The sequence below is a fragment of the Gorilla gorilla genome, chromosome 3, assembly GCF_029281585.2.
Source record: "Gorilla gorilla gorilla isolate KB3781 chromosome 3, NHGRI_mGorGor1-v2.1_pri, whole genome shotgun sequence".
In the NCBI taxonomy this organism is placed as follows: domain Eukaryota; kingdom Metazoa; phylum Chordata; class Mammalia; order Primates; family Hominidae; genus Gorilla; species Gorilla gorilla.
The window spans coordinates 126,093,651-126,119,976 of record NC_073227.2 but is presented as its reverse complement, the minus strand read 5'-3'; the positions used below and the strand labels follow the sequence as shown (position 1 = coordinate 126,119,976).

The following is a 26,326-nucleotide window of genomic DNA, read 5'->3' as shown; positions in this document are numbered from 1 at the left end:
CTTAAATGTCCCTGTACAGCTTTGAAGAGAGTAGTGGTTCTCCCAGCACAGAGTTTGAGATCTGAGAACTGACAGATTGCCTCCTCAAGTGGGTCCCTGACCCCCCGAGTAGCCTAACTGGGAGGCACTCCCCAGTAGGGGCAGAATGACACCTAACACGGCCAGGTACCCCTCTGAGACGAAGCTTCCAGAGGAATGATCAGGCAGCAACATTTGCTGTTCAACAATATTCGCTGTTCTGCAGCCTACACTGCTGATACCCAGGCAAACAGGGTCTGGAGTGGACCTCCAGCAAACTCCAACAGACCTGCAGCTGAGGGTCCTGACTGTTAGAAGGAAAACTAACAAACAGAAAGGACATCCACATCAAAACATCTGTACGTCACCATCATCAAAGATCAAAGGGAGATAAAACCACAAAGATGGGGAAAAAACAGAGCAGAAAAGCTGAAAATTCTAAAAATCAGAGCGCCTCTACCCCTCCAAAGGAATGCAGCTCCTACCCAGCAATAGAACAAAGATGGACAGAGAATGACTTTGACGAGTTGAGAGAAGAAGGCTTCAGACAATCAAACTTCTCCGAGCTAAAGGAGGAACCCATTGCAAAGAAGCTAAAAACATTGCAAAAAGATTAGATGAATGGCTAACTAGAATAACCAGGGTAGAGAAGTCCTTAAATGACCTGATGGAGCTGAAAACCACGGCAAGAGAACTACATGATGAATGCACAAGCTTCAGTAGCCGATTCGATAAAATGGAAGAAAGGGAATCAGTGACTGAAGATCAAATGAATGAAATGAAGCAAGAAGAGAAGTTTAGAGAAAAAAGAGTAAAAAGAAATGAACAAAGCCTCCAAGAAATATGGGACTATGTGAAAAGACCAAATCCACGGCTGATTGGTTTACCTGAAAGTGACGGGGAGAATGGAACCAAGTTGGAAAACATGCTGCAGGATATTACACAGGAGAACTTCCCCAACCTAGCAAGGCAGGCCAACATTCAAATTCAGGAAATACAGAGAATGCCACAAAGATGTTCCTCGAGAAGAGCAACTCCAAGACACATAATTGTCAGATTCACCAAAGTTGAAATGAAGGAAAAAATGTTAAGGGCAGCCAGAGAGAAAGGTCGGGGTACCCACAAAAGGAAGCCCATCAGACTAACAGCTGATCTCTCAGAAGAAATTCTACAAGCCAGAAGAGAGTGGGGTCCAAAATTCAACTTTCTTAAAGAAAAGAATTTTCAACCCAGAATTTCATATCCAGCCAAACTGAGCTTCATAAGTGAAGGAGAAATAAAATCCGTTACAGACAAGCAAATGCTGAGAGATTTTGTCACCACCAGGCCTGCCCTACAAGAGCTCCTGAAGGAAGCACTAAACATGGAAAGGAAAAACCGCTAACAGCCACTGCAAAAACATGCCAAATTGTAAAGACCATCCTGGCTAGGAAGAAACTGCATCAACTAACGAGCAAAATAACCAGCTAACATCATAATGACAGGATCAAATTCACACTTAATAATATTAACCTTAATGTAAATGGGCTAAATGCTCCAATTAAAAGACACAGACTGGCAAATTGGATAAAGAGTCAACACCCATCAGTGTGCTCTATTCAGGAGAGCCATCTGATGTGCAGAGACACACATAGGCTCAAAATAAAGGGATGGAGGAAGATCTACCAAGCAAACAGAAAACAATAAAAGGCAGGGTTTGCAATCCTAGTCTCTGTTAAAACAGACTTTAAACCAACAAAGATCAAAAGAGATAAAGAAGGCCATTACATAATGGTAAAGGGATCAATTCAACAAGAAGAGCTAACTATCCTAAATATATATGCACCCAATACAGGAACACCGAGATTCATAAAGCAAGTCCTTAGAGACCTACAAAGAAACTTAGACTCCCACACAATAATAATGGGAGATTTTAACACCCCACTGTCAACATTAGACAGATCAACGAGAGAGAAAGTTAACAAAGATAGCCAGGAATTGAACTCAGCTCTGCACCAAGCGAACCAAATACACATCTACAGAACTCTCCATCCCAAATCAACAGAATACACATTTTTCTTAGCACCACACTGCACTTATTCCAAAATTGACCACATAGTTGGAAGTAAAGCACTCCTCAGCAAATGTAAAAGAACAGAAATTATAACAAACTGTCTCAGACCACAGTGCAATCAAACTAGAACTCAGCATTAAGAAACTCATTCAAAACCACTCAACTACATGGAAACTGAACAACCTGCTCCTGAATGACTACTGGGTACATAACGAAATGAAGGCAAAAATAAAGATGTTCTTTGAAACCAATGAGAACAAAGACACAACATAACAGAATCTCTGGGACACATTTAAAGCAGTGTGTAGAGGGAAATTTATACCACTAAATGCCCACAAGAGAAAGCAGGAAAGATCTAAAATTGACATCCTAACATCACAATTAAAAGAACTAGAGAAGCAAGAGCAAACACATTCAAAAGCTAGCAGAAGGCAAGACATAACTGAGATCAGAGCAGAACTGAAGGAGATAGAGACACAAAAAACCCTTCAAAAAATCAATGAATCCAGGAGCTGGTTTTTTGAAAAGATGAACAAAATTGATAGACTGCTGGCAAGACTAATAAAGAAGAAAAGAAAGAAGAATCAACTAGATGCAATAAAAAATGATAAAGGGGATATCACCACCGATCCCAAGAAATACAAATTACCATCAGAGAATACTATAAACACCTCTACACAAATAAACTAGAAAATCTAGAAGAAATGGACAAATTACTGGACACATACGCCCTCCCAAGATTAAACCAGGAAGATGTTGAATCCCTGAATAGACCAATAACAGGCTCTGAAATTGAGGCAATAATTAATAGCCTACCAACCAAAAAAAGTCCAGGACCAGACGGATTCACAGCCGAATTCTACCAGAGGTACAAGGAGGAGCTGGTACCATTCCTTCTGAAACTATTCCAGTCAATAGCAAAAGAGGGAATCCTCTCTAACTCATTTTATGAGGCCAGCATCATCCTGATACCAAAGCCTGGCAGAGACACGACAAAAAAAGAATTTTAGACCAATATCCCTGATGAACATTGATGCAAAAATCCTCAATAAAATACTGGCAAACCGAATCCAGCAGCACATCAAAAAGCTTATCCGCCATGATCAAGTAGGCTTAATCCCTGGGATGCAAGGCTGGTTCAACATATGCAAATCAATAAACATAATCCAGCATATAAACAGAACCAAAGACAAAAACCACATGATTATCTCAATAGATGCAGAAAAGGCCTTTGGCAAAATTCAACAGCTCTCCATGCTAAAAATTCTCAATAAATTAGGTATTGATGGGATGTTTCTCAAAATAATAAGAGCTATTTATGACAAACCCACAGCCAATATCATACTGAATGGGCAAAAACTGGAAGCATTCCCTTTGAAAACTGGCACAAGACAGGGATGCCCTCTCTCATCACTCCTGTTCAACATAGTGTTGGAAGTTCTGGCCAGGGCAATCAGGCAGGAGAAAGAAATTGTCCCTGTTTGCAGATGACATGATTGTATATTTAGAAAACCCCATCGTCTCTGCCCAAAATCTCTTTAAGCTGATAAGCAATTTCAGTAAAGTCACAGGATACAAAATCAATGTGCAAAAATCACAAGCATTCTTATACACCAATAACAGACAAACAGAGAGCCAAATCATGAGTGAACTCCCATTCACAATTGCTTCAAAGAGAATAAAATACCTAGGAATCCAACTTACAAGGGATGTGAAGGACCTCTTCAAGGAGAACTACAAACTCCTGCTCAACGAAATAAAAGAGGACACAAACAAATTGAAGAACATTCCAAGCTCATGGATAGGAAGAATCAATATTGTGAAAATGGCCACACTGCCCAAGGTAATTTATAGATTCAATGTCATCCTCATCAAGCTACCAATGACTTTCTTCACAACATTGGAAAAAACTACTTTAAAGTTCATATGGAACCAAAAAAGAGCCCACATTGCCAAGACAATCCTAAGCCAAAAGAACAAAGCTGGAGACATCACACTACCTGACTTCAAACTATACTAGAAGGCTACAGTAACCAAAACAGCATGGTACTGGTACCAAAACAGAGATATAGACCAATGGAACAGAACAGAGCCCTCACAAATAATACCACATATCTACAACCATCTGATCTTTGACAAACCTGAGAAAAACAAGAAATTCCCTATTTAATAAATGATGCTGGGAAAACTGGCAAGCCATATGTAGAAAGCTGAAACTGGATCCCTTCCTTACACCTCATACAAAAATTATTCAAGATGGATTAAAGACTTAAATCTTAGACCTAAAACCATAAAAACCCTAGAAGAAAACCTAGGCAATACCATTCAGAACATATGCATGGGCAAGGACTTCATGTCTAAAACACCAAAAGCAATGGCAACAAAAGCCAAAATTGACAAAAGGGATCTAATTAAACTAAAGATCTTCTGCACAGCAAAAGAAACTACCATCAGAGTGAACAGGCAACCTACAGAATGGGAGAAAATTTTTGCCATTTACTCATCTGACAAAGGGCTAATATCCAGAATCTACAATGAACTCAAACAAATGTACAAGAAAAAAACAAACAAGCCCATCAAAAAGTGGGCAAAGGATATGAACAGACACTTCTCAAAAGAAGACATTTATGCAGCCAAAAGACACATGAAAAAATGCTCATCATCACTGGCCATCAGAGAAATGCAAATCAAAACCACAATGAGATACCATCTCACACCAGTTAGAATGGCAATCATTAAAAAGTCAAGAAACAACAGGTGCTGGATACAATGTGGAGAAATAGGAACACTTTTACACTGTTGGTGGGACTGTAAACTAGTTTAACCATTGTGGAAGACAGTGTGGTGATTCCTCCAGGAGCTAGATCTAGAAATACCATTTGACCCAGCCATCCCATTACTGGGTATATACCCAAAGGATTATAAATCATGCCGCTATAAAGACACAAGCACACATATGTTCACTGCGGCACTATTCACAATAGCAAAGACTTGGAACCAACCCAAATGTCCATCAATGATAGACTGGATTAAGAATATGTGGCACATATACACCATGGAACACTATGCAGCCATAAAAAAAGGATGAGTTCATGTCCTGTGTAGGGACATGGATGAAGCTGGAAACCATCATCCTCAGTAAAGTATCGCAAGGAGAAAAAGCAAACACCACATGTTCTCACTCATAGGTGAGAAGTGAACAATGAGAACACTTGGACACAGGAAGGGGAACATCACACACCGGGGCCTGTTGTGGGGTAGGGGGAGTGGGGAGGGATAGCATTAGGAGATATACCTAATGTAAATGATGAGTTAATGGGTGCAGCACACCAACATGGCACATGTATACATATGTAACAAACCTGCACGTTGTGCTCACGTACCTTAGAACTTAAAGTATAATTAAAACGAAACAAAAATCAAAATATGTCAGCAAAGAAAAAACAGTAACAAATAAAACAAATGTAGAAAAATGTGAGAAATATTAAATTTAAGTGGTGTGTGTATATATAATTTTCATAAGAAAAATAAAATGAAAACTCAACTGATAGTGTAATCAGAATGTTAGATAAAGCCAAAGAGAGATTTAGAGAATTAGAAGACATATCTGAAGACAGTATCCAAAGTATGAATAAAACTTAAAGAAAAAAGAAAACTCACCTTCCTTTGGGCTGACTGCTGCAGGGAGAACATTCCAATCAAGAGTCCAAGTAGGGCAAGGGTGGGGAGAAAACATCACTTCAATGCCCTTTTCCTAGAAAAGGAAATAGCCTCTTTCTAAATTAAGGAATTAATATAGTCTTATTATATTATTGAAGGCTAAAAAATTATATTTCTATATTGGTAAAGAGGAGGATAAATAGTAATAATCATCAGCTATTCCCCAAAATACATATTTTAATTAAATAAAAATACCATGTGTTGAGTATTTTGACATCACAATTACTTTCCTATTTTTTAATATTGTGATAATAAAAAGTAATGCTATTTTAAAATTATTACTAGAAAATCCATAGAAGTAATAAGCTACCTAGAAATATATTGGATATCAAAGAGAAAGTTCAGCTGAGGATGAAAATGTTATCAAAAACAATCCACATAGAAATAATAAAAAGAGAACTCTGCATATGTCCATCAAAGTCTCCCTTTACATATATGAAAATCGCCACAGCCTAAAAGCTACCACTTTAACACATACCCCAAAATACCACTCATACTAGTCTTTTATAAGTGCCTTTAATGTCACTAGAGAAAAATTCCTCTGGTGTAACCAAATGGTTCCCAATATTTTCAAGAATTAGGACCACTTTTCAATATATTAAAACATTTTCAGGATCCTTCTCCATCTTAGAAGCTGTACATTTGTTTATTTGATCTATGTACAGTGGCATGGCATACACATGGATTCACAGACCCCTTCCAATTACATTCCAGGTACACAGTCTATATCTATATCTATATCTATATCTATATCTCTATATCTATATCTAGATATCTCCATGGCTCTGATATTTTTATCTTTAGGAATAACCTATTCAAATAAAAATCTGTGAGACTCTAGCATCAAATGCTTTGTATCAGTTTATGAGATTACTTTCCATTATAAGATTACTTTCCATTATAAAAACTAGCTGAATTTGTGTCCCGAAGGAAATAGTACAAATAATCTTTCATTAGGGCTAGAGATATGGCTATTGATCTACAAGCCCAGAGCACTGATTTGCCTCCAGAAAGACAAACACACCTCTCTGACATCATCTACCTCTCTTCTATCTTCTTCAGTCTAGCCACACTGACCTTCTTGCTATTTCTCATTTCACTAAACTCATTCTTACTTTAGGGTCTTTTTAAAAAACACAACTATATTGAGATAAAATATATATATTAATACCATATAATTTATCCTTTTAAAGTATCCAATTCAGTGGTTTTTATATTATTCACAATTGTTCAATCATTGCCACTATCTATTTTAAGATATTTTCATCATTTCCAAAAGTAGTTGCATATTCACTCGAGAGGTGAACCAGAGGTCCCTTGGCAGTGTAGTAATATAATCAAGACACATCAAAATCTAGACATGCCTCAATAACTTCTAAAATCAACTATATAATCATGTTTCATTACTTAATCAATAGGCCACAGAGCTTAGCTGAAGAGTTAAGGGATTGGTATCCTTACCAAAGTCTTCCTGTCCATTTCTAAATCAGTAAACTCTGTTAGCTACCGAACTCAAATACTTCCTAACCCAAATAGGGAAATATAATGAATATTTTTCCAGTGTAACTCGATGGATAACCTACTTCATGAATTCTCTATTCAAATAAATCCTCACATCACCTATTAAAAGCAAAATATTTTTGCAGATCATTTCAAATGTTAGGGAAAGGAAAGCCCATTGTTGAAAACTTTACAATTAGTACTACTGAAAACAAACTACGCCCCAAGGAGAAAAAAAATAAAGCATATGCATTCTTTTTTTTTTTTTTTTTTTGAAACAGGGTTTCACTCTGTCGCCCAGGCTTTTATGTAACAAAAACATTAAAATCAAAGATTAAAGTAAAAATAAAATTCAAAGAATTCCAAAATTACAAATTTAAACAAAACCTTGGAACGTAAATTGAGATATTAATCTTTATATTTCTTTTTTTTTTTTTTTTTTCCGAGACAGAGTCTCACTTTGCTGCCCAGGCTGGAGTCAGCGGTACAATCTCGGCCCACTGAAACCTCCGCCCTCCGAAGTTCAAGCTATTCTGGTGCCTCAGCCTCCTGAATAGCTGGGACCACAGGCACGTGCCACCACACCCAGCTAATTTTTGTAATTTTAGTAGAGATGGGGTTTCGCCATGTTGCCCAGACTGGTCTCGAACTCCTGACCTCAAGTGATCCGCCTGCCTCAGTCTCTCAAAGTGCTGGGATCACAGGTGTAAGCTACTACACCCAGCCTCATCTTTATATTTCTTTAACTTGCAATCATTATCCAAACTAAAAAAGGCTGAGACCAAAACTTTGCAACAGAAAAACATTATGTTAAAATAGTATACTTGACCAGGTATGATGCTACCTTGGTCAATATCCTGAATATACAAAAAAAAAAAAAAAAGTTTTGAGAAAAGTGCTTTTTAAAAGTATATATTGTGACTTACTTGGCTCCAAAAATACATAATACTAAAAGTTTTCAATTTAGTATACTTCACATAAATGAAAAGAGTAGCAGAAATATTAACTGGTAAAGAGTGAAGAAAGCTACAAATAAAATTTATAACAAAAAAAATGTCAACAAATGATTACAAGTTGGAGTAGAATGCTCAGCAATATTATCACATAGAATTTTTCAAAGAAAATGTCAATAATTAAGTACCATTAACTTGGCCATGGTTGGTCTTGGTCCTCCTATAAATAAAGGATCGCTTTGCTCTTCTACACCTGGGACTTCGCATAAGTTTGGATGCTGTTCAGTTGAGGTTGTCAACAACTTTGGTAAATGGAGAAATTGGATCCCACACTTAGAAGCTGCTGTTTTTACTCCTGGCACTTCCTGAATCCTCTGGTACCAAGAGGCTAGCAATGGAAATTCTACCAGCTTCTCAGAAAATTTCCTGCTGATAATTACCTAGGTAGGAAAATAATAAAACACATTATTATATATATTTTGTTTGTTTATAATAGCTGTGTTGAGGTAACTTTACAAACCACAACATTCACACATTTAAGTGTATAGTTCAATGAGTTGTAGTAAATGTATCCAGTTATGCAACCATCTAGTTTTAGAACACTTACGTCACCCCGGAAATTTCCCTTGTAACCATTTACACTCAATCTCTGCTACCACAGTCAGTTGCAGACAACCGCTGATTGGCTTTCTGTGTTTATAATTTTGCCTTTTCTAGAATTTCATACAAATGGAATCATAAAATGTGGTTTTCTTCTATCACTTAGTATTATGCTTTTGAAGTGAATCCATATATTTACATTGACCAATCGTTTGTTTCTTTTTATTATGACTAGTAGTCATTGTGTGGATATACTATATTTTGCTTACTCATTCACTGGTTGATAGATATTTGCATGTTTCCAGTTGTTGGTTATTATAAATAATGTTGCTATACATTATAATGTAGCAGTGTTTATGTGGAACTGTGTTTCATTTCTTTGGAAATCCAAGAGTCAAATTGCTAGGTTTTATGGTAACTGTATATTTAACTTTTAAAGAAATTAAAATCTTCTCCATGGTTGCCCTTCCATTTTACAATTCCCATTAGCAATCCATGGAGGTTCCAGTATCTCCTCACAACTTGTCAAACCTTGGTATTATCAGTCTGTTTGATTTTAGTCATTCTTGTGGGTATATAGCAGTATCTCATTGTAATTTTAATTTGCATTTCCCTATGATTAATGATGTTGAGCAACTTTTCATGTGATTATTTGCCATTTGTGTATCTTCTTTAGTGATGTGTCTTATATGTTTTTATGATTCATTTCATAGCATAAAAATTGGAGCAACTCAGCAACGAGAAAATGAACAACACAATTAAAATGAGCAAAAGATCTGAGTAGACAACCAAAAAAGATACACAGATGGCAACTAAGTATATAAAAAAAATGCTCATCATCATATATCATTAGAGAACTACAAGTTAAAACAAGGAAATGCCACCTATCAGAATGGCAAAAATCCAAAACACTGACAACTCCAAATGATGGTGCGCATGTGGAACAACAGGAACTCTCATTCATTGCTGGTGGGAATGAAAAATAGTACAGCCACTTTGAAAGACAGTTTGGTAGTTCCTTACAAAGGTAAATATACTCTTACCATACAATCCAGTAATTGTGCTTCAAATGAGTTGAAAATTTATGTCCACACAAAAACCTGAACACAGACAGATGTTAATAGCATCTTTATTCATAATTGCCAAAACTTGGAATTAACCAAGATGCCCTTCAGTAGATGAATGGATAAACTGTGGTACATCTATACAATGGAAAACAACCATCAATAGAAAAAGAAGAATATAATAATTCCAAAAAGAATCAATATAAATAACAATGGCATTTGCAAATGTCTATAAATAGTACAACTGAAAATCATTTTGGAAAACTTTACATCTTATATTCAATTGTCTACATCTTTCATTGGTAGTATGTTTTTACCCTTCTCTAAGAACTCCTCCGTAATCAACTGCATTCCAATCTGGAAACCCTTTCATCTATAATTCATGGCCATGAACACATTCCTCTGTTCCTGACCCTCTATATACTTGATAAGTTCTTAACACACCGCATATAGAGAGTTAATTGGACAACATTATATCAAAAACCTAAAATCCTTAATATATACTTATGCAAATTAGTTTAACTGTTTAATGGGGAAAGAATTAAAATAAGTATTAAATTCCTCAACACAAATAATGTAACATGTTTAAATTATCACAATTTAATATCTGTAGTCTGCAATCATTGATGTATTTTGAGGGGTCTCATAGAAATTTTGTAGCTCACTGCAGAAGTGTAAAAATGGAGAGCTTGTACTATTAATAGTGATCTAAAGTTCCATTTTTTTGTGTTTGTGAAACTATCTTCTCTGTATGTGTGAACTATTAGGCAGAATCTAAATGATATTCCTTACCAATAATGTAAGAAGCATCTTTCAGAACCATATTTTTAAAAATTATACAATGAGGTAAGGAGAACATTTTACTAAAGAAAATAGTAAAAAGATAAAAGAGAAAATTGTAAATATTTAAAACTAAAAAAGATAACCAGCACTATTTAGAATTTTTTTTTATAAAGCAGCACTTAAAGTAAGACTTTTATTTTTTCAAATTAGAAAAATTTTAAATTGTTCTTCCTGATACAAACTCATATATTTTTGTTTTCTCTTGGTCAGATGCTTTCTCCCTAGCACTACCACCAAATTCTATTTTCTTGAAAATTTAGAGTGTTCTTGCTTCTTTGAGAGGCAACAAATGTTTCCGTAGAAACCATTATGATGTCTCAAACACATTATGACTTATGATTATGAACAGATTATGAATAGATTATGACCTTTAAATAAAAAGGTCAAGTCACAGGAAATCTCTACAAATATATTTCACAATAATATCAGAGCATGAGACAGAAAGGACAGAAAATAAAAAATTCATACATATATATTATACTGTATTTTAAGTGGACTTTAAGATTAAATGAGCACAAGTAATTGATTATAAGAACAAGGACTGTAACTCTCTTTGAATACTGAAGCACTTAAAACACTGCCTTGCAAATAATACCCTGTTGAGTGAATGAACAAATGATAAAGAATCCATTTGTTACCTTCAGAGAGTAATCCCCTCAGTCAGTATTTTTCAAGTTGCTATTTATCACTCATTTAGGGGTTGTGAAATCAACATAGTAGGTTTTTAAAAAATGAAATAGAAAATATCAGAGTACACATTCTATAAGTTATTTTGTAATTATTTATATATTTTTTACATATTATTTAAAGATATACATTTATTTCTATAATTATCCAACTTGTAAAATGTATTACAGTTGTCCCTCAGTATCCATGGAGGATTGGTTCCAAGACCTGTATCAGATACCCAAATCCACAGATACTCATACTCATGTCCCTGATATAAAATGGTATAGTATTTGCATATAACCTATACACATCCTCTCCTATACTTTAAATCCTAGATTACTTCTAATACCTAATACAATATAAACACTGTGCAAATAATTGTTATTCTGTATTGTTTAGGGGATCACGACAAGAAAAAAGTCAGTACATGTTCAGTACAGATGCAATTTTTTTTCCAAATATTTTAAATCTGCGGTTGGTTGAATACATGAATACAGAACCAATGGATATGGAGGGCCATCTGTATTTACTGAGTTAAAGTAAAAAAAAAAGTTTGAAAAATACTCTCTAAGGTACCCTGAGAGCCAAAAAGTTTATTAATTCTCTCAAGAATTGTGAATTGCTTGGAAATAGATGAGGTGCTAAGGGAATGGATCTTTAGACATGATAATCACACAAGAAATTTTCTCTTTTCCTCATCTTTCCTGTACTCTTCGTTCTAGTGACTTATTTTTATTTGTTAGATGTACGTGGCATCTTTCCTTTCTTTTGAAATGAAGTTGCAATTAAATAACAATAATTCACGTTTACAAGAAATTGAGGAGGTTTACTCTGACAGGTCACTCCATTTATCAACATGCCAGGCCACTCTACTAATATCCAGATAGCTCAGAAGGTACTGAACCACATTCATTACACTCATGAAGATATATTTAAGGAAGTTGCTAATGAAAACTCTGTGAAATGAAAATTAAATTTCTTCATAAGGAATGATTACCAAATAGTTACCTGGCTCATAAGATCAAAACCATTATAAATATCACAGAGTTCTTTAAGGACAAGAAAAAAAAAAGATGATCTATTTTTAAAACAAAGGTTTAAAAAAAAAGTATAGCTATCAAAGCAAAAATAAAATTTTAGTAACTCTGTAGTTAATTGTCAATAAAGGGCAGAAAAATTTGTCTGAATTAAAAGAGAAGCAAGATGTTGCATCTATTCAAAATATCTCCTCCTTTGCATTCCTTTACAATCACTTACTATATAAAATATTTGTTCTTATTTTATATCGTTTCCTTAGTCATACTTCCTTTTTTGAAAATATACTCACAGATGTTTAGGTAAGCAGTGTAAGCAGAGAAAAAACAGTAAACAACCTATCTAAATGAAAATATAATCCCAGCTCTCTGTTTTTTACTTATAAATTAGAACCAGTGAGTTAAAGCTAAAAGCTCTTGAGGACCTAATGAATAGGAATAGACACAGAAAATACAAATTTACCACTAAATAAGTGGCATCAACCATTTTTGCAATATGCCAGCAAAAAGTGAGGTTCCCAATTTTATGCCGATGGGAACACAGGAAGAGGTATTTCGTTTTGCTAAAAAATCAATTTCTAAAAGAGGAATGATTTTACCTAAGCTAATAAAGATGTCTGTGTGTGTGTGTGTATGTGTGTATTTAAACTCAATTCAAAGCATTAGAAGTTAAAATGTAGAAAATTAAATCATAAGTGTCAAATTACAAGATTTTATAAAATGATAAAATGCAACTTTCTGTCTTATAGGCATACAATAATGTTTTAAATATTTCTGTCAAAGTGTACTTGCTTACTAGTAGCAATTGAAAAATAATATACAATCTTCTAGTATTGGAACAGTAGGATTTTGCCCTAGTATAGCTATCCATTGCTATTTCTCCCATAATGTTGATACGCTATCTACTAGAAAATTCTAGCAAATAAATTGAATGGGGGGAAACATGAGTGTACATATTAATTTATTCCTTTTAAATCTATTTCTAAGACTTTTCAGAGGAGAGGTTATCGTCAGGCCCCTTTCCTTATGAGGTGCTGAACCATCAGGGGTTAACTTTGTAAAGTAATAAAGTATTTTCTGAAAAGGAAGAGCTTGCAGCAGGTTTATATATAATACCTTAGCATTTCCATGTTTGTCTCTGACAAATTAAAAAAAAACAAACAAAAAAACCACCTCATCCATTCTATTTGTTATTGTTTTCCATCTTTGGTTTTATTCTGTTTAGCAGAACTGGGTATTTTCCCTAGTTCTTCTAATTTTGACCCTTAGTAATTCAAACCTTGATTTAGCAAAATTGACTCTTACTTTTATGTCCTTGACTTTATTCCTGCAACTAAATATTCTGTCCCTAGATTCAGTTTTATGCTTCTGGTAACTTGACCTTGATTACGGATGTTGAACTTGATCCTGATTCTGATCATTTGGATGGCCACTCCATTCACCTCAATGTATGTTAATGCAAGCAAAAAGGCTTGCCAACATAACCACTATATGAATTAAAATGACTACTTTATTACCCAAGATGATTTAAAGAGAAAAATATAACAAATATCAAGGGTTTATCAAAGAAGGATGAATTCTGGAAAATATGAGGTGGGCGGATCACAAGGTCAGGAGTTCGAAACCAGCCTGGCCAACATGGTGAAACCCCATCTCTACTTAAAAAATACAAAAATTAGCCAGGCATGGTGGCGTGCACCTATAATCCCAGCTACTTGGGAGGCTGAGGCAGGAGAATTGCTTCAACCCAGGAAGCGGAGGTTGCAGTGAGCTGAGATTACACCACTGCACTCAGCCTAGGTGATAGAGCGAGACTCCATCTCAAAAAAAAAAAAAGAAAAAAAAATCCAGTAAAAATACAAAGCAACGAAGGAAAATATTTTGAGAATTAGTTTATGTATTCAAATAATTTTAATAAATTTCTTCAATAAAGGAATGGATATGCCACTTTGATTCAATTCTGATGAAACTGGAAACACAGTTATCCAAAGAAGTCAAGAAGACAGAAGACCAAGTACTTCATATTGTATCAGATGACTGCTCTAATGACTGAACTTGGTAATAGAAGAGAGGGATCATGGAGAAGAGAACCTAGGAATCATCTGACTAGGAAAAAATTTAAAAATCAATGTCTTCTTCCCACTCAACTCCATGGACTCTATGAAGACATATGACATCTGGCATTTAAAATAGCAATCAACATCTAAACAATTCCTGGATCTCTCTCTTTTTATATTGTTTTGGTTGCCAAATTTGGTTCAATTTTGAGGAAAAGAGAAATGTTCTTTAAGAAAATGACAATTGATGAATACTGCCGAGTTTACTTGTGAAGCAAAGCCTTCAAATACATAGATTTTCGATAGCAGTCTCTTCTGTCCATAGAGATACCTGAATTGTTGGTGATATATAATGAGAATGAAATCTAATATCTGATTCCTTAGTAGGGAAAAGGGGGAAATGCTTCCAAGAAAAAAACCCAAACAAAAGCAAAAAGCAATGCAGCTCTTGAAAACCAATTGGAAGGCTGCAGAGAGCTAAGCTTCTTATGTTCACTCTGGTATTATTTTCACCCTGTTCTTTTTTCCTCCACAGAGGGAATGTGTGTGTGCACACGTGTGTGCGTGTGTGAGTGTGTGTATGTAAGACAGACAGAGAGAGAGAGAGAGAGAGAGATCTTCCTACTCAGAAAACGTTCTATCTATTCTCCCCCAGCACATAATAACAGAGCCAGCTACTTTACTCTCAGAGAGAACAGAGAAAAGCACACAGGTCAGAATAAAATATTTTCAGTTTGATAATACCTAACATAAGATTAATTTAAGTGACTAACAATTCATTATAAAATTTAGCTGACAAGATTTTTAGTTTTTTTTTTTTAACTGGACCCTCTAATAGTAGACGTCCAATGGACTATCCATTGCACCACAGAGCCGACTTGGACCTTCTACTATTAGAAAGTAATCACAACAGAAACTTGAAATTAATAATAACAATTGTTAACATTTTAGCAACTTCACATTAAAAGTCATAGTAATTACTAACTTTGATTGAGAGCTTACTATGTGCCAAGCACTGTTCTCCATACTTCACACAAACTTTAATTTGTTCCTTACATTTTTCCTTTTAGATAGGTACTATTATTATCTCCATTTTACAGATAAGAAAATGGAGAAAGATATTAATAACTTTCCTAGCAGCATATTGACGATAAGAAGTAAAACAGAAATTCAAACCTAGGCAATTTCATAGACTGAAACTCATAGTAATGTGTACAGTCCAGATGAAACCTTACCAAGAAATGATGGATACAGGGCAAGAGCACAATATCTGCCAGAGTGAAGTAAAGCCCTTCTGCAAACACATGCTCCAGAGGTGGAAGGTCAGAGGCTTTTGCTTTTCTGATGTGAGAAGGCTCTCTGTTGGTAGTAGCTGGTTCTTCCTGTACTGTGAGCTTTGAGAATGCCACTTTCAGTTCCAGACTCTTGGATGAAGAATCCAACCCTTCAGATGTTTCCTGTGTGTGGACCTTGCTCTTTGCCTTTCCCTTAGTAACGGGAGGCCCAACTCCATCAGCCTTCTGTTGCTTGAGCTTCTGCCTGCGGAGTTTATCATCATTATGCACTCTAACAGGCTCACTAAGCTTTTTCTCTAGCTGTAGTATTTCTACAGGTATAGTTAGGGGCTGGTCAGAAGATTCTCTGAGAAAATTCTCAATAGCCAAAGGGATGGTGAGTTCACATAGCCTGGTCCACTGACTAACCTACAAAACAAAAACAAAACAAGAAATGAAAGGATTTTTAAATTTCAATATAACTTTAGAAAAAATAACTGTCTTATTGGGAAATAAGTTTTGAGCTCTATCATCCCTGGGCTAGGCTTTTATGTTGTATCAGGAGACACATCACAGTGCTTCAGAAGTAAAAACATTAAGCAAAGGAAGTTTAGCATTCCTGTATTCCACTTACTAAATAAATCATTACTTCCCAAAGCCTTTACAATATACCTCCCCTGTCCTACCCTCCTCCTAGACCCCACAATAAGCAGGGCTTCCAAAGCATTGCTATTTGAGCTCCTATTTATATGTAAATATTCCATTTAAAAATCAACATAACTAAAATAAAGAAAAAAGAGTTATTTTCTAAAAATGTCTCCAAACTTTATAAATTAAGACTTAAATTCTTATTTTTCAATACTGCACTGAAATATTGACACACGTAAAGGGTATATTAGCCCATTTGCATTGCTGTAAAGGAATAGGTGAGACTGAGTAATTTATAAAGGAAAGAGGTTTATTTGGCTCATGATTCTGCAGGCTATATAAGAAGCATCTGCTTCTGATCAGGACCTCAGGAAGCTTTCAGTCATGGTAGAAGGCAAAGGGAGTGCAGGCATGTCACATGGGGGGAGAGGGTGCAAGAGAGAGCAAGGAAGAGGTACCAGGGGCTTTTCAACAGCTAGATGTCTCATGAACTAATAGAACAAGAACTCACTCATTACCCCAGTGAGAGCACCAAGCCATTTACGAGGCATCTGCCCCCACGACCCAAACACCTCCTACCAGGTCCCACCTCCAACAACATTGGGGATCACATTTCAACATGAAATTTGGAGGGGATAAATATTCAAACTATATCAAAGGGCTACTTTATTTCATTGGTTACTGGGGTTTTTTAAAATAAATAAACTTTTATTCCTAATAGAAAGTTAAAATATTAAATGGTCAGGTAATTATGTTATCACTGTGTAACTTCAAATAACAGAAAAAAGACATTATACTTACTTCAGCACAGGCTTTCAAGCAAGTCTTTTTAAAGCCCAGAAGTTCCAAAAGTTCCTTCTTTAAGGGGTCTGCTTCATAGGATTTCTGGATTATGTGTCTCAATACAACAGCAAGTCCTGCTCTACAAAAATTGTCTGATCTTTCTACTACTGCAGGCAAACAGCAATTTTGGACGATTGGTGGGAGCTCCTGCCTTGAAATAATCTGTATTTCAACATCCTGGATCAGGTCATCTCTTAGTAGTGAACTATCTCTACTCACTTCTTTGGTGACAACTAGGCAAATTTTAAAGATTTTACAGTCACAGTAAGATAACAGAAATAAAGTTACAGATGTATGAAGAGGAAAGATGCATCCTTTTGTTTGGTGAGAAAAGTCCAGGTACAGGTATTCTTCTTCTGTAAGACTTTTCTTTATGGCTTTCATTTTCTTCTTTCATTGGGTCACCTAAAGTATAAATTGAAGTGATTATGGTCTTAGAATATAATCATTTAGAAGCTAAAATAAAAGATGAATGTTTCAAAAGCCTGTTCTAGAAATCAGTAAAAATTTGCAGTAGATAATAATGCTATAAGGTTTGTTTCTGAAGACTGACTAAACGACTTCCAAAAGAAAAAAATTCCACCCTGTGCAATTAACTAGCATTAGAGGAAATATTACACCCAGCTCCTTTAAAATGAGCAAACCCCAGTGCTTTGCAATAGAGCCCTCCCAATCAAGTACTTGGGGGTCTCACTATATGTGAGAACAGGAGATAAATAGAAGGGGAAATAAATTAATCAAAAATACTGAGAGCTGTCTGGGGATAATATCCTTGAGAAGTTTTGACAGTGCTGGTCCTTCCATACTGCTTCTTTTTTACAACCCTACAAAATAATAGGGAGGGGATATTCGTTCTTTCAGAAGAAGTGGATTCTCCTCAAGTAAGTGATAGCTGCTGAGTGCTGAATCATAATATAAAAATATTTAAATTTCCCCATAACATGGATACTGATAGCTATCTTAAAGTTAACATGTCCAAAATCCAGTTCCTTATTCTCTCCCACCCCTCAAACCTGCTCCTTATGTGTCTTCCCATCTCAGGTTACACCATTCTTTTCCTTCACACCCCCATAACCAAACCCTCCAAGGTCTTCCCATCCTCCTTAGAGAAAAGCCAAAGTTTCTGCAACAGCCTACAAAAATCTCCTTGATCTAATCCTCCTTTATGTCTCAGAGTTTGTCTCATTAACTTTCTTCATTTTCACTGCTCCAGCCAAAGTAGATTGTTATTCCTCTAAAACAGCCATCTCCAACATTCTTAGCACCACGGACCAGTTTCATGGAAGACAATTTTTCCATGGGAGGTTGGTGGGGGGATGGGGATGGTTTCCGGATGAAACTGTTTCACCTCAGATCATCAGGCATTAGATTCTCATAAGGAGCGTGCAACCTAGATCCCTCCTGCCTGCAGTTAAGAGGGTTGGAGCTCCTATGAGAATCTGATGCTGCTGCTGATCTGACAGGAGGCACCACTCAGGCAGTAATGCTGGCTCACCTGCCACTCACCTCCCACTTTGAGGTGGGGTTCCTAACAGGCCACAGAGGGATACTAGTACTGGGCCCATGGGTTGGGGACCCTTGCTAAAACACTAGGTACATTCTCACATCAGGGCCTTTGCATTTGGTGTTTCCAGTACCTAGAACACTTCCTCACTTCCTTCAGGTATTTATTTATTCAATGGCAACTTCTTACTGAGATCCTCCCTGACTACTCAATTTAAATCACAAACCCCAATCCCCATGCTCCCTGAAAAAAACCTTTCTATTTCCATCTATGTTTTTTCTTCCTAGCACTTATTGCTATGGTGATATACTATGTTATTATTTGTCTCCTCTAACTAGAATGTTCCATGAGTAAAAATTTTTTGTTCACTGCTTTATAGGTTTATTATATATATAAGCAAGCCGTATTTGACAAATGAAAGCAGAGATAAATATACATACTGGTTAAAGGTGCAAACACACACAGACTTGAGGTCAGATTCTTCATGGCTATTTTCAAGTCATATTCCTTAAGGTTTTTATCAATTGTCCTGTCTTTTTATGTTTATACATTTCCCGGGTCAAAAATTCCTAATGTTCTAATACATAAATTACAATTCCAAAACTGACACTAGATGGCACTCTTTAAAAGTATTCACCATGGAAATACGTACCAGAAACATGACATACTAGAAGGAAAATTACTTTAAAAGCTGTTAAAAAGTACACATGCACCTCTTGTCTTTTAAGTGTATTCAAAATGTTAGTGTACACTTAATTTTAGAAAACCTTCATCATACTAAATTTTCTTTAATATTTTAAATTCCTTTCTTAAAAAAATCTGAAACAAGACCTAAACACTTTAAGCTTCTTAGTTCTTCATTTTTTAAAACTAAAGAACTTGTAATCCATTATAAAAAATAAATATAGTTAGTAAAGTATTATCTTAGAAAGTTTCTTAATAATACAAATAATCACTACTGCTTTATTTTATATTTCTTCTATTAAAATATAACAGATATATACCATGATTTGTTACTTCTTAAAAGATTATCTGGGGGAAAATTGTTAAAAAGCAACAACTTTTTAACTTACAGATGCCATTTTCTCCCTGAGCTTATTTTTTTTTAATTTTTGTCACTGAGAGATAATTTTAAAACAAAAAGGTATTTATTAAAGATCAAAGTTCACAGAGTTTTTTTATAAAGCTGAATAGAGCTCTGGAAATATTTTCATTATTAATATAACACCTTTATGCTATAAGTCCTTAAAAACAGTCAAACAAAGTGAGATCTGTAACAACACTAGGGCAAAAAGGACCAACCACACTTTCCAGGAATTAACAGTCTTTTTGAGGAGTTTGCTCTGGACTCACTCTCCTGACAGTAGAAGAGTAAAAAGAAGACTCACCCCTAAGTGTTTCAAGAAAGCAGTTTTGAAAGAAAACATGACTGATTTCATCATTTGCCCAACAGTCTAAAAAACAGTGATTATGAGGCTTATCCTAACACTTTTTAAAAAACTGGAAACAAAGCCATGCTATTTAATAGCTTTTAAGATATGTAGAAATATTCTTTTTAAAAGTATGCCTATATTTGCCACGTTGTAAGGCACATAAAAATAAGAAAATAGGATTTTAGACATATTCTATAAACTCTTCTCACTGTTAGCACTTAATAAAATGCTAAATGTCAGCAAAACAGAATAGCAATAACCTGCCCATGGTGATATCTAAAAATTAATGAGATGCCTGAGAGAAAATGCAACAAAGTACTGTTGATTTTTAATGTATTTTTTTTTTAATATAGATGTTGGTTTTTCCCCTGGGAGATTAAAAATGTTACTTAATGATCTTAGAAAAAAAAAATTACTCTCCTTGAATAACGTCTCCCTATTATGTACTAATGTAATTTTTAAAATAAATATTAAATATTTGTAAACCTGTACAAATGTGATGTTTTTGGCTTGCACTGTGCCTTTTTAGAGAGTAGAACCAGTATTTGCTCCAAGTATGCAAATATCACAGGCCAAAAAAAAAATCCTTCCTCTTTTTTTTTTTCTAGCTTCAGAATGCCTTAGTTCACTAATTTTCTGTCACGAGCTTTAAGAAGGTAGGTACTACAGAATCAACTTCTGTCTCCAGGGCTTCTGCAGCACAGCTCTTGTTACTCCATATTACATTCCTGCCAAGCACAGAAATAGAGTAATTTACTCTTTCTCAGCTTTGACAGGTGCCACTCTGCAGAGAGGGAGTGAGAAAGTAGCAGACAAAACCACAAACTTCAGGATATTAAATAGAGTGTGCATCTCTTTCGTGGACATGCCAATTTGCTTGGGAATCTTGCCGAATGAATAAATAGGTAAAAAGAAAAGATTATGTCTTTGATTTCATTACTCAGGAATGTTCTAATATATTTTTAAATGGTGGAATTAGTCATAGGTTTAATATTTAGGCATTCAGATCTGTTTTTTTTTTTTCACTTTCATTCTAATGAATATATCTTAGCCTTGATAAACACAGAGAATGAGAGATAAACAGTAAACATATTAAAAACAAGCATACTTCTCCACAGTCCAGAAAAAATAAAGCTTGAAAATTTTGTGATCAAAATTCAAGTCAAGATCTATGGCATTATGTATAACATTATATATTAGATAAATTATATATTATATAATGAAGACCAAAAAGTGCATAACTGCTGCAAATGATTAACCTGTGTTTTGTTTTTTGTTTTTTCAAATAAGTTATCTTTGTGACTACAATTTGATAGGAGCTCAACAAATGTTAGGTAAATAAAGTTTTAAATATTACATACATTTTATTGTCCGCCTACTATGTGCTAAGCACACAGAACATGTGCATTACTTCTAATGCTCACAATCCTTAAAAGTATTTTATTTCCATTATAGAGATGAGAACTGTACATCAGTCCAAAAGTATTAATTAAATTCATAAAAGATCTTATTTAGAGACATTTAAGAATAGGTATTGTTTTAATATAACAGTACTATTTATAAATAAAATTTCATAAATTGAAGCAATTTTACCAAAGTGAAAATTGTCAGATATTATGTTATTCTAAGCAAGTATGCTGGTTTCAGTAATCCTTGATATAAACTTCCATTCCAAACGCTGGGTTATTTGACAAGTTTCTGCACTGGATTAAATTCTTTGGCAATTCTTTCCTGATTCCTTTCATTGGCTACTCTGCAGATGTCTCAGTGACCCACAGCTCAGTGTTTTGCTCTCTGCTCAATCCACACTCCATCCTTCGAATATTGGCTTTCAAACTTTTGAGCCAGCCACACAATTAGGTATATATTTTATAATGTAATACACAATACACTGAATAAAATGGAAACAAAAATGTCATGAAGCAATACTTATCCTACAATATGGGATAAATCTGATATTTTTTACTCTGTGCTTGTTTTTTTAAATGCTGGTTGTTACTCATTACATTGATTTCCTGACTCATTAATGGGGCACAACTCACAATATGACAGCACTGTTCTGGGTGATCTCCAGTGCCATAGCTTTAAATATGATCTGACTCTTACATGTATATCCCAGCCGTATCTTCTCCCCTAACTCCAGACTCCTATATTCTACTTGACATCTCCATGTGGATGTTTTTCTAAACCTGCTCCCCTTCCCTTCGTGTTCTACTCCCTGGTAAAATGGCAACACCAATCACCCAGATGCTTAGGCCAAAAACTCAAAAGTCCCACTCAACTTCTTTTTTTCTCTCTCTCATACCCTGCCATCTCTACCTTTGAAGTATATGCTAAATCCAACTCCTCAGCACCTCTACCACTACCACCTTAATCTAAGTCATCGCCAGTGCTTACAAGGACTACTGCAAAAGCCTATTAACTATTTTCCTCCACTTTCCATAAAACAGTCCATTCTCCAACAACAGGGTGATCCTTAAAAACATAAATCAGATGTCTCGTGCTCAAAACCATCCAATGGCTCTTCAGCACACTCAGAATAAAATCCAAATTTCCTATTATGGCCTATAGGCCTACTGTGACCCTAGCTATCCCTTTCTGACCTCATATCTTATCCTTCTTCACTCCCTTCCAGCCATAGCTGTCCTTGCTGTTTTTGGAAGGTGCCACTTGAGAATATTTGTACTTGCTATTGCTTTGCCTAGAATGCTTTTCTCCAAGAGATTCACAGGGCTTGCTCCCTCATTTCATTGATTTTTCTGCATAAATATTAACTCAGAACAGCCTCTCCTGACTGCCTGAATTGAAAAAGCACACCCTAGCCTCTTACCTAGCTTCCCTTTTTCTTCATAGCTCTTATCACCTAACACTATAATATCTCCAGTGTTTAATGAACTGAAACTTCAGTTCAAGGAATGAATGTACATACATGAATGTCAGAAATCACTGTCTGAGAGTATTATTAATAACTTTAGTCTTGGTACAATGTGTATCTCATTCTTCATGACACCATTCTTTCTTTTCCAAATTAATAACTATTTTAAGGACCAACTAAGTATAAATTAAAATGAAGAAATAAGATCACCTTTGTGAGGTGAATTGGGAAAAGCATAAATGGAATCTAACCAAACTCATAAATAAAGCAAGCACAGAAGTTTTTATGTATAGTTATATCCAGGGCAAAGGAACTAAGAATCTTAACTAGATTCCATACATGCGCCTAGCCAGAATATTTATAAAACAAGAATTATAAAGTAATAGATTAGAGCCGAGACTGTTGAGCCAGACCACCTGGGTGCAAATATACTGGTTCTGATTCTTAGTAGCTATAAAAAACTTTTCTGCATATCTTTTTCCTCACTTATATAATAAAATGGAGACAATAATAACTGTACCTACCATGTAGTGTGCCATACAGAACAAAGCTTGTCACATATTAAGTCCTTAAATAAATACTAGCTACTATTATTTCTTTATAATTTATAACCAAATTCCTTACCAATTGGCACTATTAAAATATGCAAACCTTGATGGGCAAAACCCAAATTATGGTTTATATTTTCAAGCTTCTTTCCATGAAAGGTAAAGGACTCATATTGATTGAAAAGTTTTTCCCAACCAAATACTGAAAAAAACATATTTGTTACTGAGGCTGAAAGCCAGGGAATCATGAAATGGTAAAATATAAATGTGAAACCCTTAATCCATGTGCATATCAACCTATTGTACAAAATAAGAAGTTCAACACAGTTTATAAGTATGAAAAATCACAAACACTTACTTTTCTTAAAGATTAAAATTTAAACCTGCCTAAATTCTCTCCTACATCATATGTTCAACATTTTGAATTTTATAACTTAGCTTGTGTTTTATGCTTTTCATAAAACAACAGTATTTGGTTGAAAATTGTACCCTATTTTATTACAATAATATAGATTTAACCAAAACAAAACAAAACAAAAAAACTTGCCCCTCAACAGATAGATAGCGGCCAATTACCTTAAATATTTAGGGTCAAAAACGATAAGAAAAAAACTGAGATTTTTTTCAAGCTCATTAAATATGTAATATGGGATGCAGTTAAGTCCTAGAGAACAAAAGCCAGTGATTAAAATTAGCTGTTTTCTTATCTGGTAAAGAAGTAGGAAAAGTTTTTAAGTGAAAAGCTTACCGTAACCTTAGCCACAAACGAAGTGTGTAATCTTCTCTCTGGAGAATCAGGGAATCATCTGTTGCCATGGAGTCATAACGCCTTCAGCTAAACCCGACCTCATAATTAACAGTGATCGACAGCGCAAATGGCTAACATGTTACCAAGTATGAAATAAAATTACTGAATTTTCACAGCAAACAATACCTGTGCTTGTTTTAATCTAAATGGTTTAAATATCTGCATTCCAAGTATTCCAATATTCTGCATAACAGAATTCCATAGCTACATTAAATACCTTAGAATTTAAAAAAAAAAAACCCACATACTGGGGAACTGTGTATACTACAGATGTATTAGCTGGCTCCAGAATTTGTTAATTTTGAGGCCTGCTAAATTGTTGCTATTAGAAAGGCTAATTGGATACTCAGTATTTATTCTTTGTTAGAAAAGCTAATTGGATACTCAGTATTTATTTTTATTTAAAAATCACAGATGATGATACAAAAGCTACAAGTAAAACAAGTTTAAAAAAAACAAAAACAGACCAGGCGCGGTGGCTCACGCCTGTAATCCCATCACTTAGGGAAGCCGAGGCGGGCGGATCATTTGAGGTCAGGAGTTTGAGACCAGCCTGGTCAACATGGTGAAACCCCTCCTCGACTGAAAAAAAAAAAAAAAGGAGCCGAGTGTGATTGTGGGCGCCTGTAATCCCAACTACTCGGGAGGCTGAGGCAGGAGAATTGCTTGAGCCCGGGAGGCGGATGTTGCCATTGCAATCCATCCCCAGGCGACTGAGCAGGACTCCGGCTCAAAAAAAAAAAAAAAAAAAAAAAAAAAAAAAATTGATGGGCCCACTACTACGGAAGCTCAAGTTTCAGCTGTGTTTAAATTAAAGCAAAAACACGTAGAAGTGCAAAATATATAAAATAAAAAGAAATGATTCTCAAATCTCATTGACCTTTTCAGTCTTATTTTTGAAGTGAGACCTCACAAAACGATACTTTCAGGTGTAATACAAACACAATTTTTAGTAATGAGTGTGCTTAAAGCAATCCTCTCAGTGGTGTATGCTCCCCATCAGGCAGTTAAAAAAAAGAAAAAAAAAACACCCGCATAGCTTAATGTTTATTAAATATGACAGCGAATCACTTGGTTGTGTTATAACAGTTTATTATCATGGATTTAAATGACCATGTTTACATGTTTAAAATTATCACATCACTAGTTCTTGCTAGCTTTTGCATTTTCTCCTGTAAACATTGTTTTTACAGATAAGCTTAGATAAAATAGAAATACACCACCTTCTTTATCAATAATGTAGCACACAATATATTACTAAAGCTGGCATTTTCTTGATATTCAAGAATTTATGACAAGGAATGGGATCCTGGCATTAAGAATAAAGCGGAAAAAAACAAGTCATCTCATCCCAAAACCAGGTAGAAAGTTGGGATGGGAAGTACGTGTATTAGCAAACGTTTTTGAAACCAAAGCAACTTTCATGCAAATTAAACTTTCTATAGAAGTTAAAAACCCAAGAGATACTGCTGTGATGACAAAACATAAGCAAATGGCCCCAAATGAAGCAAGTCCTTTGGAGCAAATGTTAAGTAGTATTCACATAGAACTGCTTTCTGCAATCAGGAAGGGCTGGAATGGAAAACTCAATGCCAAAGAGAGAAGAGAAGTTAGTGTGACCCAAGAGGTCTTGAAGTAACACTTAACATCAAATATCAAACCACCCCAACCAACGCCTCCAACTGGAAGCTGCCCCATTTCTCCATCAGCAGAGGAAGACATGAGGGACTGGCTAGGGGGAAAATGGGAAACGCGTACTACCGAGGAGCCCAGAGCCCTCAACCCGCACCTTCAGCAGGAGTGGCCAAAAAGGAGTTTGAGGCGGCCCCAGGGAGGGAGAAAAATCAGGACGATGATACCACTCCCTTGTCCTTCCCACCCT

The 26,326-nt window shown here is 35.3% G+C and overlaps 1 protein-coding gene across 5 annotated transcripts in view; it reads right to left on the bottom strand.

The window, feature by feature from the left end:
* Window positions 1-26,326, bottom strand: part of GSTCD (glutathione S-transferase C-terminal domain containing) — a 139,024-nt gene that overhangs the window by 112,365 nt on the left and 333 nt on the right. For 4 of the 5 annotated variants that reach the window (XR_008679125.2, XM_019025801.4, XM_055384859.2 and 1 more), the window contains exons 2-5: window positions 17,235-17,681; window positions 15,747-16,214; window positions 8,433-8,684; window positions 5,732-5,825 (exon numbers count right to left, since the gene is read on the bottom strand). Coding sequence is in view for 4 of the 5 variants with exons in the window: in XM_019025801.4 (XP_018881346.1) it covers window positions 5,732-5,825; window positions 8,433-8,684; window positions 15,747-16,214; window positions 17,235-17,660 (1,240 nt within the window). In the remaining variant the exon portion in view is untranslated. Of the gene's footprint in view, window positions 1-5,731; window positions 5,826-8,432; window positions 8,685-15,746; window positions 16,215-17,234; window positions 17,682-24,384; window positions 26,289-26,326 lie in introns of those variants that run through there. The other variant, XM_063705456.1, reaches the window with a different exon arrangement.